The following is an 18,939-nucleotide window of genomic DNA, read 5'->3' on the forward strand; positions in this document are numbered from 1 at the left end:
ATGCTTACAACAGGTACAAAGTAGCGAGTTTCGACATGTATTTCGACAAGCATGAATCTAACTGGTTTTCATTTCGCGATCATTATCTAATGAATGGTCCATAAAAATATGATTGAAATGGCGTAAAGTAACACAATTACATATATACTGAAGAAACATTATAAAAAGCTGACCGCATACATCTAAAGATGTGCTCTGCCGTTGTTTGGTGTTCCATCTGCAGAGGCTGAATCTTTTATGAAGACGATAAAGATGTTGAGAAATAACAGGCGGTGTCCCATAACTGTCAAAGTAGGTTCCTCTACGGATTCCGTCGCTATAAATTCCAAACCAAGTGATAAACAGGCTGAGCCTGATGTTAAAAGCACATCTTAACTTTTTCTCCTTTCTAGATCCATGGAGAAAACAGAAATCATTCCTATCGTCAAGTTTTTTCAAGCCTGGGTAGTTTACTTCTTCCAAACTCATGATTTGTCTGCTGGTGATTTTCTACAAAAGCGAGGCTATTTCCAGATCACATGGTTACATTTGTGATACAGTTTTGGCAACTTATCAAACTTTAAATATAAGAAATTTAGTGGGATATCGTCATCGAACCATTCAATTCCATTATAGTGACAGGTTAACCAGTTGTTTTATGATTTTGAACATGTGTGGATATAGCTACCCTTAAGAGAAAGTACAACCAACTGAGCAGAGTGTTTTATATATTTTAGTACACATTCGTCGTTTTTCCCCTTCCATTTTCAAGTGATGGTACAAATCGGTTCTATTGTGGTTTATAATTTTCAGGAAGTTCAGGAGTAAGATCAAATGCAAAGAGGCAGTATCCGTTTGCTTAATCAAAACGATCAATATTATTTCCTCGTTCAGAAAATAAATTTCTGTCCCAGGAAATGGGATATAAAAATAATCAATTTATAGCTTTTCTTTTGAGAAATCGGATTGCCGTTAAATGCGCCATTTTCGACAAATCCAATAATGCCCTTTTCAGGTAATTGACCAAGTATAACATTATCGAGTGTTTCACTTTGAACGCCAGAATGCATTGTGAGTATCTTAACCTCCGCTCTGGTGACTGGATACTTGTCCGTACCTTGAAAAAAAGCGTCCCCATGTGCATACAGAATACGAGGGCTGATTTTTGAATGCCAGATAAGAATAGATGCTTCTTCAATATGTAGATAAGCCTGATTAGTAGGATCCATAAGACAAAAAGCAACATTACTGTGCAAATGACTATGCCTATGCATTATTTGATGGGAATACAGGTTTGTGGTTAAAGTTACATCTAACTGGTATGAAAAGTTTGGTAGTTCGATTTCCAATGAAGTGAAAAAAGAGTAGGAGCTTTTTCGAGAAGCAATATTAATTTTAATTTGAACAAATTATTTTCCATCTAGTCTGATTAAGACGGTAAGCATTTTCTTTTATAAATAACAGAAAATGCTTACCGTTATATTGTGGATTTTCTGCCTTTTCTGCTGATGATATAACAGATTCATTCAAAAGAACTACTCGTATTATTAACAACTAGATAAAAATTAGCGTTATTTTATTGAATTAAGAGTTCTTATTCTGATCCCTCTAATAACTTAATTGGAGAAGCATCTTACCGGAAATCAGTAGTGTACACTAGAAGTGTTTTCTGCAATTTCTTAGGAGTGATTGACATGTCTCTTACACTTGCAAGTGTATGTACAAGATTAATGTGCTCAGCTTTCTGACCTGGAACTACAAACTCGATGGGTGATTCATCTGTGAAAAAATAAATAGGCTTGTAGTGTGCTCATTTAAAGCTCTCTACGGATGTTTGTGTTAGAGGTTAGTAAAAGAGATCTAACTCCGAATTCGTGAACTCACACTTTTGTGAGTGTAAAAATTACATACCATTTTCTCGCGATGTTTAACACGCTGCGAACGCCTAAGGACTAAAGATTATGCCTCTTTCTAGTCAATTTATATCACGATCCGTTCATCGGGGTTTTCACTTTTTCCATGGCTCGTCTCTTTAATTCCTTTCCTGTTTCATTAAGTCGTGTTTTTGCAATTGGAATTTTTCGCCCCTACAGCCTTAAAGTTGGAAAGTTATCGGATTTGGACTATATGTTGCGTTTTACATCATTAATAAAATTAATTCCATGGCGCAGTACTTCTTTCCTAAATATTCTTGCCCTATGCGTGAAAAATAATGTAAAACTTGTCTCAACAGGCCACCGAGAAAACTACCTATACCATTTCCACAAACCGTTCACAATAAAATGTCACGTTTGACGTGATAAGCTCGAATAGTACCGTAATTTTCAAATGGCTCCTTATATCTTTTTTGATTTTACGGAATGAAGTATGAAGAATAGGATTATAATGAGGTGGTAAAAATTTTGGTCACCTGTGTTGATCCAAAAATGTAATTTGTGATATCCGCCGGTACGACTCGTAAAAGTTGTGTTTTTACATTTCCAGTTATACGTGGTTCGCACAGATTACAATACACAAAAAGTTTATTTGGTAGACCATTTGATAAACCTGTTGGATGGTGTACCCTATAAGGATTGATAGTTAAAAGTTTTCAAGGGGTAAACCCAGGAATTTGAGATTTCTTCTCACTGAATAAAAGAAAGTGACTACCCGTAGTTTTACAAATCTTCTTTACATATTTTTTCCAGGTTTATATGATGATTTTTTCTATTTTCTTGTTAAACAACTGCATTATAATTCATTTCGGGAGTCTTACTTATAGCATATATGAGGTCATGCATTTATAAACAAACTCCCAGTGGAATGAGTGATGTAACTAAGCGTTTTCCTTCTCCTTTGAACAGTTCCAGTTTAAAACCTTCATCATATGAAATGTTATTATTGTCGCATCGTTTTTCAGCATTTTCGGATATGGTTGAATCGACTCTACCATATTTGCTTACCTATTGTCTCTACAATTAATTTTAGTACAATTGAAATGCGATTTTCCATGCTCTATTTACCTCTCACATGAAGAAATAATCGTGAAAACTGAATCTCTATGAGCCCCACCACCCAGTGATCATGAAGTCGAATTTTTTAATATAACTTTCAACAATACCGGCCTTTATACTAGCATCCCGTGTAACATAAAATTGTATTTCACGATCTGATAAGAGTTATTAAAAAACTTTACTGGCACATTCCTTTTCTTTATCACTCTGTAAGTAAACTGGTGTTCTATCACCAGCTAAGTAAAGAATTCGTAAAAATGCTCCTTTAAGATTATATGTAGTTTTACTTTAAAGTGGTTTAACCCAGATGAACTTGCTCCAAGCGTCAATGAAAAGCGAGATATAGGAAAAATTATCATTGCAGCTTTTCGAAGATTTCAAATCTGCTAGGTCCATTTCTCAAACATCGTCAATATTGAACACAATCTAGTTTTGTCTAGCAAATTAACGTCTAATAGGGCGATGAGGATTGTGTGCATCTTGACTGTTTAACTAGTTGATTACTTACTCACGTGGAATATTTTTCGGTGTAGACTTAACAATCTTTTCTGCATCCGCGTTAGAAGCCTCATGCGAAGGGTCATAATATATGTCTTCCAATTCTTTAATTTTTTAGAGACGAAAACTCATCCAAGTTCGTCGTTTCGTATTACTTTTAACAGTATCATCATCGCCATATGTAGCTTCTGAGTCGTCGGTACTTTCGCAGTTCTTGCTACCGAAAGAGCGAGACGAATATTCTTAAGTTTTATCCACATCTTTATCATCAGGTCTTTATCATCAGATGGTACGAGGAACTTCTATTAGAAGAAGCTTACTTGTACATACTAACATTTGTCCCACATATTCACCTTATATTTAAAATCGGAAACGTGCATTCCACAGTGACTGGTGTTAGGAGGTATAATACTTCTACCGAAAAAGGCTACTTATCCAAACTTGTTTAAGTACACTGTTTAAGATCTTTACAGCTGTCCTAAACAAAAGATTGTTTGAAGAATTGAGTCTGTGTAACGAGAGATGTAGGAACAACGGAACTCTAAAAAAGGTGTACGAGCCTGCCGAAAGAACCCGGTATTTGGCAGGTGCGTCTGCAAAGCATAGAGAGATTAATGACCCATTGGAAAACTTGATTTACTATCGCGTCTGGAAATATCGTGTCACGACGAACAACGTCACTTTCTACAGGGGTATCTTTCATGACGATACAATAAGCCCTCTCCTGCTTTGTATCACACCTCTGCCTTTATTTCTAGCGATGCGAAATTATTCTAGATACCACTGTGCCAACACTAATCTTCGCTAGTATGAGGTCAGCTATGTATTTTATATATATATATATAACCTAAAGATCTATGCTTCTGGTAAAAAAAATTAAGTGTGCCTTGAATATAGGAAAGAAGTACACAGGAGATATTGGTAAGGGCTTTGTATTGAACAAGTGTGCCAAAATTCATTTAAAGAAAAGAAATATTATTGGCGTTCCCAATGAGCCTGAGATTGTGGATATAAGTTGTATTACACATTTTGACATCCGAGACACCTATACATATGCGGTTGTACTTAGAAAATCCGAATTAAAGAAAGCAGAGGTCATTTCCACCTTAATATATCGTGACGCATTTTATGTCAAGATTTCCCAGTGCTAGTTTCAGAGAGTGTCGTGTAGACGCTAAGTAACTAGAACACATACTATCTGGTTTCTCTACACACGCGGGAACGACGTATCTCTACAGGCATACAATCGGTTCTAAAAGGGAGATAGAGTCAATTGTCCAAAATGAGAAGTGAAAAATTTTTTAGAACTACAATTTTCAGACAGCAGTCTCCGTTGCACCCTCGAGGCCAAACATCGTTCTTTAAGATATAACTAAAGAACCAAAAAAGGAAAAACAAGACTTTTATACCCGAAAAATCTAAAGATAAGTTGGTAGGCATAAATCGAGATACGGCAGGTCTTCCCTGGGCATCACTTCCCCAGAGAAACCATAACTACACTGGCGCGTAAGGAAACCTCTTCCACTCATTGCTGTTATATTCTCCCATGCGCCAGTCTTCCCTGGGCATCACTCCCCTAGTAAAAGAATGAGTACCCGGACCAGAGGCTATCGACAGACAAGCCTGCCCCGGGCAAACGAACTCTAGGCAGCATTTCCCCTGTAAACTTTCACAGTAAAATATTGAGGCCAAGAGACTATGGCAAAAAATGAGCATGTCTTGCCGAGGCATTACTTCCCCAGTGAAATATTAAGACGAATAGACTATGGCATGAATGGACATGTCCTACTAGGGCATCACTTCACTACTGAAATATTAAGGCCAACAGAATATGGCATAAAAGAGCAAATCTTCTCCGGGCATCACTTCTTCAGTCTAATATTAAGACCGAGAAACTATGGCACAAATCGGTATTTCTGCCACTAGTGAAGTAATAGGATCGAGAGAGAATGGCATAAATGCAAATTTCTTCTCCGGGTATCGTTTCCATACTGACATATTAAGACCAGGGCACAATAGCATAAACAGGCACGTATTCCCAAGGCATCAATTCCACAGTTAAATGTTTAGCCTAAAACATTATGGAATACATGGGCGTGTCTTGCCCGCGCAATAGTTCTTCAGTCAAATATTAAGACCGAGAGTCTATGGAATAAATAGGAATGTCTTCCATGAGTATCAATTTCCCAGTTAAACATTAAGACTGAGAGACTATGGCGCAAATGGGCAAGTCTTCCCCGGGAATTACTTTCCCAGTCAAATATTAAGACCGAGAGACTATGGAATAAGCGGCATAAATCCGATTCAATCAGAATTAATCCGAACTCTCCATTCAGTTACTTGCAATCCGATTAAATTTATTTCCTTGCATAAAGTCTTTACACTTTGGACAGTTTTTAAGTGTCTCCCTACATTTTCTGGAAATCTCTTCATTTATCAAATTTCGTCAATATAAATACTATTATTATTTGTTATTGATTTTTCAAGTTTTTGCGTATATCGGTGTGACTGAAGACCATCCCCCTTTATGATATCCTGACAATAGTGTCATGTTTTGCATACCTCTTACCGTTTTTAAGATAACTCCATTATATTTTTTCAAATTTAAACAAGTAATGTATTAAGCTAGTTCGAGTTGTTAAAAAAACAAAATCCATCTGCAAAATCATTATAATTTAAATAGTTTTCGTTTCTTTCTGACCTTTTTCGAAATAATTAAAAATATAATTTTTTTAAATTAAGCAGGTTAATTCTGGTATTGTAGCAGTCTGCCAAGTCATTCTTGAGTTAATATATAAATTTGTAGATATTCTTCAGATAAAAATTTTGGATTTTAAACATTTTTTTGCATATTGCATAGTTTGGCCAGAAAATATGTATAAGTTTATAGTTTTATTAACATTTGGATGCCTTTTATCTTTTAAAAGTTTTTGAGTGTCCATTTATATAAAAAAGACACAAAATTGTTTGCGATCTTATTTGCATAATTTACGTAAAAAATAGTCACTATCCCAGAAATATAGTGTTTAACAACTTTTAGGTCTTGCTGTGAGGACTTCTGCTTCATACCTATCCTCTTACTTCACAACGAGTTTATCATCTACGTGTTTACGCACATTCTCTATTGTTTTACCATACACGACATTGTTCATGAGTTTCAGCACATTTTTTTCAAACTTAATTTTGATCTTACTCTCTGTAACATTTTTTGTGAAATTAATATACCTCTGCTTATTTAGAGGGAGGCGATCAATTCGACCTTGAAACTCAGTGGCTACTTCGCGAATGATAAAATGAGCATCATACACACTGATATTATGCAGACAACGGGCATGGTATGAGAATCTTAGTAATTTAGAATACATTCTTTGTGAGCAGACTCTGAGTATTTGACAGTTAAATGCGAATGCTCAAGCACTTTCTTTTGGTCGAGCTCTATACTCTACTTACAAATGCGGCATATATTAGCTTCCCTGAAGGCAGGCTTCTGCTCAGTATTCAAGTGCTTCATAGGTATGGGGCATATGAATACTGTTCCATCGTCCTCTGCCAATTGTTGAAATTGTTGAAATTTGCCAATTGTTACATGTCTATATTTAGCTACAAGCACACACCGTAAACTTTGACAGGCCCATACTTGTTTAATACATATCGCATTCATTCTTGGAATAATACATAGGCATAATTTAAATCTAATTGAAATTTGGAAATCGCGGTGATACTCATGTTTCGATTGATGATGTAAAAGCATTTCTGCTTCTCAGATTCCCACAAAAGATTCTTTAATATGGATGTGAAGGTTTCCATATATACGATCAATATATTCGTTTTTGGAGTCGTCACCTTGTAAATCTGGTAGTATAACTGCAGCTTCTTCTGTTATGACGATGAGTAACCCACATTCATTCAGGGAAATGGCTCGACTCTTCTTTGCTGGTCTCTGCTTCTGCTTGCACGCCTTGCGCTTCCGAGTCATTTTGAATTTGATCTCTGCTACTGGTGCTACTGCTTACTACCATCTGCCAGTCTCTCTGGCTGTTGAAGAAAAGAATCACGCCAGAGACGCTGTTTTATAGGCAGAAATTTTTACTTTGCGTTTGCGCGACTTTTTAATAGTGGATTTCCAACGGGTTGTCACCACACCCGACCCCACCTCCACTCTAACTAAGAATCTAGCAGCTGATTTCCAGTATTTAATTTATTTATAGATAATTATTACTTCTAGAAAATAATTCAAGACTTCAATTTTACGCTAATTAGTATTGGGAGAATCTATTAAGAATTTTATAACAATATTTGACGATGCAAGGCTTAGATTTTTTAAAAGTAATTTAAATATTAAGATAGTAAACAAAATATAATCATATGGATTACAAATAATCAAAGTAACCCTAGAGAACAAATGAAAGGATAAAATAAAAAGGATTACAAATTAAAGTACAAGAGAATAGCGTAAAAAATTCAGACAGTGAGACAAGAAACTTGAGATAAAAATGTAAACATGAATAAAAGAAAATTATGAAAGTTTTTAAAATCGTACACGGTACGTTTCCGGTACCGAATAGTAAATTACGAGTTTTGTTCTGTACTATCTTTTTTTTAGCGACTGATGTGGACGTGTGTCAGTTTGGAGGTTAGCTTGCTAAACACCGGAAATTAAGAGGGAAGATAGGGGCAGCAAATCAGTAAGGTAGACCAACATGTATGTAATGAGTAGCAAAGTGGGGTCCGGCAGAGGGCAGGAGTAGGTAGACAACACCATTGGTTCTAAGGATCTCGTGGTAGCTAGCGAAACAGGGAGGGGTAAAGGCGATGATAGCACTAGTACCGATGATGGCGAGTTTCAGTTTATTATGCTAGGGATGATGTCGTGGAAAGAGAAGGAAGGTGGATTAGCTGAAAGGAGGACTCAAAGTAGGCCGTCGAATCGGAAACTGTTGAATAGCTCTAGATCTACCAGCTTAGGCTTGAGACAACTTTTTTTATAAATGCGGGCGAAGGGGAGAGCTTACGAATAAAAGCGATAAGGAAGATAAGACAAAAGACTATGAAGGATCTAGAAAGGAAGAGGGCAATGAGCAGGCAGATGAGAGATTGCGGAACAATTTTCTACTGAGAGGGATTAGGCAAAAGGAAAAGTTGATCTAGGGAGCCTAGAAAATCTCAATAAAGGGTTTGGAGAGAAAATAAATTGAAGGCTGAATGGCATGCAAAAGCAAGGGGGTGAGGAATGAGAGGAAATATTAAAGGTTAGAGAGAAGTGAGAAGAATGGAGGATGGTATGACGGCAAGGAAAAGCTAAGGTTTTAAAGCAGTTGTGAGGTATCGGAAAAAAGCAAATAATGTGTGAGAAAGAGCGAAAATCTGATATGAAGAAATTGGAAGATAGTATAAAAAGCTAGAATGTAAGTCTTAAGGTTGAAAAGAAACTGTTCAAGGGGTAGGACAAGGAGAGAAAGTAAGATATGTAAATGAGAACGTGATCATGGAAACTATGAGAATGAAGTCAAGATTGAGAGACATAGAAAGGAAAATGAAAGAAGAAGAGAAGACTCCCGCTTCCGTCATGAAAGTGTAAAGTAGTGGGAATTGTTGATGCTGAGTTTTTCTGATATTGTGGTGAAATTTGAGGTGAGTGGATTGTGGAAGTGTGTAGAAGGGTTTGGATGTGAGAGATCTAATTGAGGGATTGTGAGGTTGAAAAGGCAAGGTAGATATTTTGGAGGATTGAGACAGATTTGTGTGGAAGTTTGTTTGGAGATTTGTGACAGGGTGGGAAGACTGTGTTGACGGATTGGTACTAGTAGGGTTGGGTAGCGACAAAGTAAGGCGAGACAGGTACCAGACAGCGGCAGTAGATAGAAACAGGGAAGCATAGAAGGCGGGAAAGTTTGAATTTGATTAATGGCTAGCTGAGCGAGTATTTCCGCGGAAGAAACAGAGTTAGAGCAGGAAGTGTTCAGTACGCCGAAAGAAGAGATAAAGGAAAGGAAGGCAAGGGGTAAATATAAAAAAAAACTATAGAAGAGGAAAGATTAAGAGCAAAAAGCGTAGGGTCAATAGAAGCATTTATCAAAAGGAAGAGATGGGAGAGGGAAAGCAGTGAAGAGAAGGAAGATATCGGGGCGAGTGTAAAATATCAGAAAATGTTCAGATCGCCGCCGGAAAAGCAGAGTTTGGTAGTGAAGAGCGATAACAGTAACAGTGCTCACGGTATCGGAGATGAAAGTAAAGTGTCGATGAAAGAGGAAAGACTAAAGCAAATTCGAGAAGTGATGATAGAGGTAATGGGGATTTATAAAGAAAAGCATGAGAAAAGAGGAGAGGAAATAAAAAAGGAAATTAGGCGGGAAATGGCTGAAGTTAAGAATGAAAAAAATGGGAAGAAATCAGGGAAAAGTTAGAAAAGAGGATGCAGCCATTAGAGCAAAAACTAGAGAAGCATGAAGAAGTGAATAATACAAAGGTAGAGGAGATGAGAAGTAGGATGAAGAAACTTGAAAGCTCAAACGGAGATTGTGGTGGGGGCCAGAGTGGGAATAAGGAGATGGAAAGGCTGAGAAAAATAGGACAAAGAATATAAAGGAAAGAGAGGGAACAAAGAAAATTAAACATAGTGGTAAAGGGTATAAGATTAGAGGGGAAGGAGCTGACGGAAGGGGTGGACGAAGTACTAAAAATGATTGATGCTAAGGTAGAGATAGAGGTAATGTGAAATGTAGGAAGGGAAGTGCAAAGAGAGGAGATAATGGTACTGGTGAAACTAAAGAAATAGGAACATTAGAGGGAGGTGATGACAAAGAAGAGGTTATTATATGGTAGTCTAGAGAGAATAGAGGATGATTTGACGTAGGTAGAAAGGAAGATGCAGTATAAATTAAGGAAAATAGCGGAAGAGGAAAGAAAAAGGGAAGAGAACATGAGTTAAGTATAGGAGAATAATATAGATGGAGTATAGTGGGATTGGGATGAATAAAGGGAACAGATAGTAAGAAATAAGGTGCAGGGAAACATGAAGAGGAAGGAACGGGAGACAGGAAAATAAGAAATGGTAAGAAGGTAAAAAATATGAGAAACGAAAGTAGAGAAGAGTGGAAGATTTACTACTGGAATATAGCAAGATTGGAGAGAAAGAATAGGGAGCTTATTAGAAATTTGACACAATGGGATGTTGTCATAATGATGGAGAAGTGGCTAGATGAAAAGGGATGGGAAAGAATGAGGGAAAGATTACCAAGAGGTTCTGCGAACTAGAGGTGCTAAGAATCTGCATAAATCGGAGATTCCCCTCCGCCCTACCAATATCATTTGAACAAATTGGGAAATTTCAGACCTCAAAGCGGAATTTAAAGTGAAATTGGTCAAAAATGTTTTGCAGTGAAATCACTTAGCTATGTAAGTACCGTGCGATTTTCGCGCGCAGTTCTTCTGTATTTATCTTTCAAAATGTTTCAAATTTTTGAAAAATTTTTTCAATTTTTTGAAACATTTCTCTCAAATTTTTCAAACATTTTGTTTCAAATTTGTAAAACTTTCAAGAAGTTTTCTTAGAATGCTTCAGATTTTTCTTCTACCATTTTTGTGATCCTTAGAAATATTTTATAAGAATTAATTTCTCAAAATATAAACTCCTTGTACAATTTTGAATCCAATGAAATTTTTAATTATTCTTAATTTATTTAAAAACTTTTAAACCGTCTGATTATTTTTGAAAATGAGTCAAATTTTTCTTCAATTTTGTTATTAAATTTCAAAAAATTTAAAAAGTGCAATTCTTAAAATATTTTGTAATATTATCAAAAATTAATTTTCAAAAATTTAAATTATTTCTAATCCCGAATCTATTCAATTTTAAAATTATTTTTAATTCTTTTTTAACTTTTAAACCGTCTGATTCAAATTTAAAATGAGTCCAATTTTACCTATAATTTTTGTATTTTGACAACTGTAAAGACAGGTCCTTAAAATACCAAAGATTTTTTTTTTAAATTTTACAAATCTTTTTAAATAATTTTCCCAAATATAACTTATTTTAAATGATTAGGCTATTCATTTTTTAGATCATTCTAAAATCATACCAAACCTTTTACACTTTTACATTTTAATACTTTCCAAATTTCTAAACCATTTAATTTTTGAATTATTAGAAAATGTTTTGAAACATTTTAAACCTCCTGATTATATGTTAAAATCAGTAGAATTTTTCCATATTTTTTTTAACTTAAAATTTTTTAATGAGTTTACTTAAAATATTTCAGATTTTTTAGTTCACAATTTTGTAATCTTTCAAATTATTCCATAAGATTTAATTTTACCACGTTTTAAATTTTTATTCCGTTCAATTTTATATTATTTGCAAATCTTGTTGAAACATTTCAACCAACAGATTATATTTGAAAAGGAGTGATGTTTATCATAATTTCTTGTTTTAATTTCGAAAACTTTAAAGAAGTGTCCTTAAAATAATTCAAATTTTTCTTTTACAAATCTTGAAAGCTTTTCTAATATCTGATTATGTTTTTAAATGATTTCAATTTTTCTTACATTTGATTATAATTTTGAAAATTGTTAAGAAGTTTCCTGAAATAATTACAGATTGCCTTTTTAAACAATTTTTTAATCTTTACAAATATCCTCTAGGAATGAATTTCTCAAAATATATGATGGTTAAAAAATTTTTAAGTATTCAATTTTTAAATTTTCTAAACATTTTTGAGCCATCCTATTATATTTCTAAAAGAGTCCATTTTCCGACATCTAAGAGAATTTTAAATTTTGAAATACTTTCTCCGTGTAGTTACAAAATTTCTTTTTTTGGTTATTCAAGTGTAATTTAGTAAGGTACATAATTATCTCACAGTATTAAAAAATGTATCATTAAATAGAATTATTTGTTTGGAAATTTTTATGAACTAAATTAATACTGTAAAATTCATGATCATTATTATTTGATTTATACATATAACCTCATTTCATATGTTCACAAAGTTAAGAACATTATTGAAGCAGTTTGTCAGAAATGGTCCTGACTTCAAAATGAAAAAAATTAAAACTTCCCCGGGAATCTTGAGCCAAAAATCTTTAATTTCTTAAAACCTATCCAAATTCTGAAAAAGAATCTAAAATTTTATTTCAAAATCTTCAAACATCTCAATCTTTTATCTTTTAAAAGTCTTCTCAATATTAAAATTATTTATTAAAGTTTGAAAATTATATTTTTATTGAATTCTAATTTTTCCTATTTTTTTAACTGTGGAAAATTATAAAAATTACCTTAAAATTATTCATGATTATTTTTGATCATTTTTAAAAATTTTTTAAAAAGTTGTAGAATATTCGCTCAAAATTAATTGTTGATAAATTTGATAATTTTCTTTAAAAATCTTGAAATGCTTTTCAATATGCTCTTTAAATTAACTTTAAAAATAAGAACAAATTGTAAATTTCCTTGTGAAACTCAATAAAACTTTTTTATCCTCTTCAAATCTTTCTTAATTCTTAACAAGCTTTTTCTTTCGAAATCTTAAAAAATCTATATTTCGCTAAAAATTTGTCGGCATCACAGCAAATAACAAACAGAAAACATCCACTAAAATCATATTCATGCAGAATGCAATCAGTCAGGTTTTCGAACAAATTTAAAATCTTGTTGAGAATTTTCAAAGGTAATGAAAGAATATTCTTCAGATTTATATGAAAATTTAAAAGGATTTTTTGTTTTTAAAAATAAATTGTTATAGAAAATTTAAAAATATTTTTAAAAATGCTGGGAAAAAATCCAAAATATCATCGGCAATTTAAAAATTTTTTCAGACTAAAAATGTTAAGAAAAATTTGGAAGTTGAAGACTAAATATTCTATAAAAAAGAGTTCTCAACTATGAAGATTAATTTTTAACCAATAAAAAAATAATTAGAATAGTTTAAGTTCGAACTAAAAAATTTGTCTTGTTGAATATTTCAATTTTCAATCCAAAACTTTAAATGAAAAAATTAATTTTTAACCAAATATTTGAATTTTCAATAAAGAAAATAATTTCCATGCAGGCTTTATTTTCTACCAAAAAACAACGAATTAGAAAAATTTTATTAATTAAAATTAGTTTTTTTAATACCTAAACAATTTTTTAAATGCTTATATTCGTGAAATTTTAAATTCAATAACCTTCGACACTGTCAGCAATTTTATTGTTCCGGACTTTTCTAATTTAAGAATTTTCAATTGTTTGTATATATTAAATATGGCATCAAATTATATGAATTTAGGAGATATTGTATATGATAATTTAAAGAAAAAGATTAGACAATCGCTGCATGGTCCAACTGTCAGCTACCGTCATCTAAAAATGACACCAGTCCAAGCATATACGCGATAAATCACACCTATGGCCATGTCTCACGACCGTGAACTGGGTGGTATATAAGTATCTACTTTTTCTGAAAGTTCTGAGTGTTGATACTTTTTTTTTACCGGATTCTTGAGTCTACGCATTTTTTAAATGTTTTAAAAAGTTTACAAATATTTTAAAATTTTCTTTAAAAAACTTTTCTAAATAAAAAATAAATGAAAACTTTCCCTAAATGTTAGGTTAAAAAATTTTAATTTCTTAAAACCTTTCCAAATTCTGAAATAGAATCCAAAACTTTATTTCAAAATCTTCAGGAATCTAAATTTTCTTTTATCTTTTAAAAATCTTCTCAATATTGTAATTATTTTTTAAGTTTTAAAATTATATTTTACATGAATTCTAATTTTTCCTATTTTTTTTTATTATGCAAAATTATGAAAAATATCTTCTCTCAATATTAATTTTTGATAATTTTGATCATTTTCTTTAAAAATCTTGAAATCTTTTTAAGTATTCTCTTCAAATGAACTTGAAAAATAAGAAAAATGTTAAATTTTTCTAGGAAACTAAAGAGAACTTTTTTATCATCTTCAAATATTTAAAAATTCTTAAAAAGTTTTTTCTTTCGAAATCTTAAAAAATCTATATTTCGCTCAACATTTTTCGGCATCTCAGCAAATAACAAACTAAAATCATCTACTAAAATCATATTCATACAGAATGCAATCAGTCAGGTTTTCGAACAAATTTAAAATCTTTCTGCCAATTTTGAAAGGTTTTAATGAAAGAATATTCTTCAGATTCATATGAAAATTTAAAAGGATTTCTTGTTTTCTAATATAAATTGTTAAAGAAAATTTTCAAAGATTTCTAAGAATGCTGAGAAAGAATCTATAATAATTTCGGTAATTTTTTAATCTTTTAGGACTTAAAAATTGAAAGGAAAATTTTGGGTTTGAAGAATTTAGAAAGTTTTGAAGCGATCAAAAATATTTTAGAAGTTTAAAAGATTTCCTAATATTTCTAAAAACGAGGAATTTTTAAATAATATTTCAATATTCTATAAAAGAAGTATACTCAGCTAAGAAGATTAATCTTAAACCAATAAAAAAAGGAATAGAATAGTTACAGTTTGAGCCAAAAAATTTTCTTGTTAAATACTTCAATTTTCAATCCAAAATTTTAAATAACAAAATTAATTTCTAACTAAATATTTGAATTTCAACACAAAAAAGGAATTCTCATACAAGCTTTATTTTGTACAAAAATACAGCGAATTAAAAAAATATGTATTTGAATTTAAAGCAAACAAAAAAACACACGTTTCCAATAAGGATTTTAAATTTCCACCATTTACTGCCATAGACTACGAAAATACGTATTAAGACTTTGATTAATAGAAAAATGAATAGACTCTTGTTAAATCTTGAACAAGCTGGGTCATTTATTTTGTGTTTGGCAGCCATTGAAAGCACATAACCTCGTGAATTTTAACGAAAATGGAAAAAAGTTAATTTTGTCTCCTGATTAAGCATTATTTTTTACGTAAAAAAGCATGACTGAAACGAAGGAAAGGCTTAATAAATAATATGGGAACGCTGCACCATCAATTTCAATGGTTAAGAAGTGGTTTACTGAGTACCGTTGTGGTCGTACCAGCACAAGTGACGCCGAACGTTCAGCTCGCCCAAAAGAGGTCATCACGCCAGAAATTGTTAATAAAATCCATGGAATAATATTGGACGATAGGAGAGTGAAATTACGTGAGGTGGCTGAGGCAGTAGGCATCTCAGCTGAGCGGTTACATTACATTTTACATGAATATTTGGACATGAAAAAACTATCCGCGAGATGGGTGCGCGATTGCTCACACTCGACCATTTTGAACCGTAATAACATAGTGCAATAACATAGCGTAAATAACATAGTTAAATTTACAATTCAAAATCAACAAATTTCCAAAAAGAGTTAAATTTTTAATAAAAAAGATTATGTTTCAATCGAGAAGATAAACTTTCTACCGATAAACAATGAATTAAAAAAATGTATAGTCATCTTTAAACATCAAAAAAGTATTAATTTTCAATACACAGGTTTGTTATTTTCCACCATTTTTTTACCGCTATGTACGAAAATAATGATTAAAATTTTGATTAATAGGCTCTCAAATTAATCTTTGAATTTCAAAAAACAGTACATTTTTCAAAATTTTCAATTGTGCATCATTACACGAGCCGTCCAATAAGACGACGAGCGCAGGACTTTCACCGTCCGGCAAGACGGCGTTGTGAAGGGTCCTCACTATTCTGCGCTGAGAGCGTGTGCGGTGTAGAGCGAACTTATGTTTTAAGTGAAACATTACGTCGTATGCATTGCAGATAAGAAAGTGGAGGGGATAGAGGTACGGCCTCCGCCGTCGTTTCGTTGAGCGTTCGCCCGTCGTTATATTGAGCGGGTATTTTTATCGGAGGTCGTCATGTTGAACGGCTACTGTATAAAAATTTCCTCAACATCTTTAAGATTCTTTTATGTCAACTTTTTAATTAAAGCATTCCAAATTCATCTAGACAGCTTACGAACTATATGATAGACAATATACGATAAATTATCCACTCTGTTCTTCTCTACCGACATTGTCAAACTGGAAAAATTCCGCTCTGTTTTACCGTTCAAGTAGAACCGTCTATCATCTATTTTATTTCTTAAACTGGCTACGAGTAATTGGAGGCGCTTCATTTTAGTTCGCAAAAGCTCAGGTCGAAAGTCGTTTGAAATTGAATACATGGGATCGGCAATCTCCCACCTCATCTCTGGTCAGAACACTTTTCGGTTATTGCAACGTTAAAGTGCGGGAGTTAGAAACGGAAAGAATTGAAGAAGAGAAGTTTCGTATTGTACATGAGGGAGGTGTAGATAAAATGTTGTAATAGCTGAGGGGATGGGTAGCAAAGGTAATTGAATAAATTAGGTCAAGAGAGAAAGTGAGAAGGGGGAAGAGAGGATAGTAGCATGTAGAATGTTTAGAGAGTGAAGAGCGTATAAAGTTATCTTTGAAGAATTGGAGAAGAGGAGAGATAGACAGAAAGCAGTAAAATAAAAGGAAAAGGGAACACGAGAAGTTACTAGATGTGAAACAACAAGAGGAGAAGGTGAGGTCGTGGAGGAGGTAGAGAAAGCAATAAAGGGAGAAAGAACATGGGAGGTGATTAATAGAGCAAGGAGTGGATGGAAAAGAATCAATGAATAGTATGGATGAATGGACAGTATATTTTAATAACCTATTAGGTGGAGTGAATAGCAAGGTGAAGGGAGAAAGTAAAAAGATCAAGGAGAGTTGTATGGGAGGTTGGAATGAGGTGACTAGAGAGAAGGTGAAAGGAAAAGTGAACACGAGAAATTACTAGATGTAAAACGACAAGGGATGAAGGCGAGCTACGTGGAGAAGGTAGAGAAAGCAATAAAGGCAGAAAGAACATGGGAGGTGATTTATATACGAAGACTGTTTTTGATAAGTCAGTGATTTTTGAATAAGAGATTTTTTCGGCAAATAAGCATTTTATTTCGTCAACGCTATCTACGAATAGACCCTTGTTAAATCTTGAGCAAGCTAGGTCGTTTAGTTTGTGTTTGACAGCCATTGAAAGCACATAACCTCGTGAATTTGAACGAAAATGGAAAAAAGGGAATTTCTTCTCCTGATTAAGCATTATCTTTTACGTAAAAAAACCATTACTGAAACGAAGTAAAGGCTTGATAAATACTATGGGAACTCTGTACCATCAATTTCAATGGTTAAGAAGTGGTTTACTGAGTTCCGTTGTGGTCGTACCAGCACAAGTGACGGCGAACGTTCAGGTCGCCCAAAAGAGGGCATCACGTCAGAAATTGTTGATAAAATCCATGTAATTATATTGGACGATACGAGAGTGAAAGTGCGTTAAGTGTGCTTAGGCTGTAGGCATTTCAACTGAGCGGGTACATCACAATTTACATGAATATTTGGACATGAAAAAACCATCCGCGAGATAGGTGCCGCGATTGCTCACACTCGACCATAAGCGCAACCTTGTGACCACTTCAAAGGAGTGTTGGACGATGTTCAACCGCAATCCGAGCGAGTTTTTGCGCAGTTTCGTAACCGCGGACGAACCGTGGATCCATCACAACACACCAGAGACCAAGGAACAATCAAAACAGTGGTTTTCTTCGGGTGAACATGCACCAAAGAAGGCGAAGGTGGGCCTGTCGGCCAACAAGGTCACAGCCACAGTTTTTTGGGACGCACGCGGTATTATTCAGATCGATTACCTTCAGAAGGGTAAAAAATCAACGCTCAAAATTATTTAGGGCATTTGGATAGATTCGAAACCGATTTGAAGAAAAAATGACCGCAATTGTCGAAGAAAAAAGTTCTGTTCCATCAGGACAATGCACGGGTGCACACGTGTGTAGTTGTGATGGCAAACATCCATAAATTGGGCTACGAACTGCTACCTCATCCAGTATATTCTCCAGATTTAGCCCCCTGCGACTATTTCCTATTTCCAAACCTGAAGAAATAGCTGGGCGGTAAGAGATTTGGGTCGAATGAGGAGGTCTTCACCGAAACAAACGCCTATTTTGAGGGCCTTGTGAAAATCTATAATTTGGAAGGAATAAAAAAATTGGAAACACGCTGGACTAAGTGTATCAAACTAAAAGGAGATTATGTTAAGATATAAAACGCTTTTTGCCGAAAAAAATTTCTCATTCAAAAAATCACTGGCTTATCAAACAGCCCTCGTACCAAGGAGTGGATGGAAAGGAATCGATAAAGAGATAAGTATGGATGAGTGGACAGTGTATTTCAATAACTTGTTAGCGGGGATGGATAGCAAGTGGAGAAGAGTTTTTGTGGTTCCTTTATTAAAGCAAGGAGGTGATAGAAAAGTGGAGTATTATAGAGGAACTACTCTCATGAAAGCACAATAAAACAGCATTTTGTGAGTGTATAAGGATAGTGGATAATATTTTCGTTCCGAATTATCTAGTGAATAGAAACCTGGGACAAGACACAAAATCTGGTCGCTTTTTTCGCAGATTTTAAGGCAACTATTGGCTTAGTGAATAGCTAAGTTTTAT

The 18,939-nt window shown here is 33.8% G+C and overlaps 1 protein-coding gene across 1 annotated transcript in view; it reads left to right on the forward strand.

Moving 5' to 3' along the window:
• LOC117176706 overlaps window positions 1-18,165 on the forward strand; it is a 25,480-nt gene extending 7,315 nt beyond the window's left edge. Inside the window, exons 2-3 of the mRNA XM_033366962.1 lie at window positions 15,407-15,673; window positions 17,848-18,165. Coding sequence (XP_033222853.1) covers window positions 15,407-15,673; window positions 17,848-18,165 — 585 coding nt within the window. The remainder of the gene's footprint in view (window positions 1-15,406; window positions 15,674-17,847) is intronic.
• Window positions 18,166-18,939: the final 774 nt, after the last annotated feature.

This window comes from Belonocnema kinseyi, chromosome 7 (genome assembly GCF_010883055.1).
Source record: "Belonocnema kinseyi isolate 2016_QV_RU_SX_M_011 chromosome 7, B_treatae_v1, whole genome shotgun sequence".
In the NCBI taxonomy this organism is placed as follows: Eukaryota; Metazoa; Arthropoda; class Insecta; order Hymenoptera; family Cynipidae; genus Belonocnema; species Belonocnema kinseyi.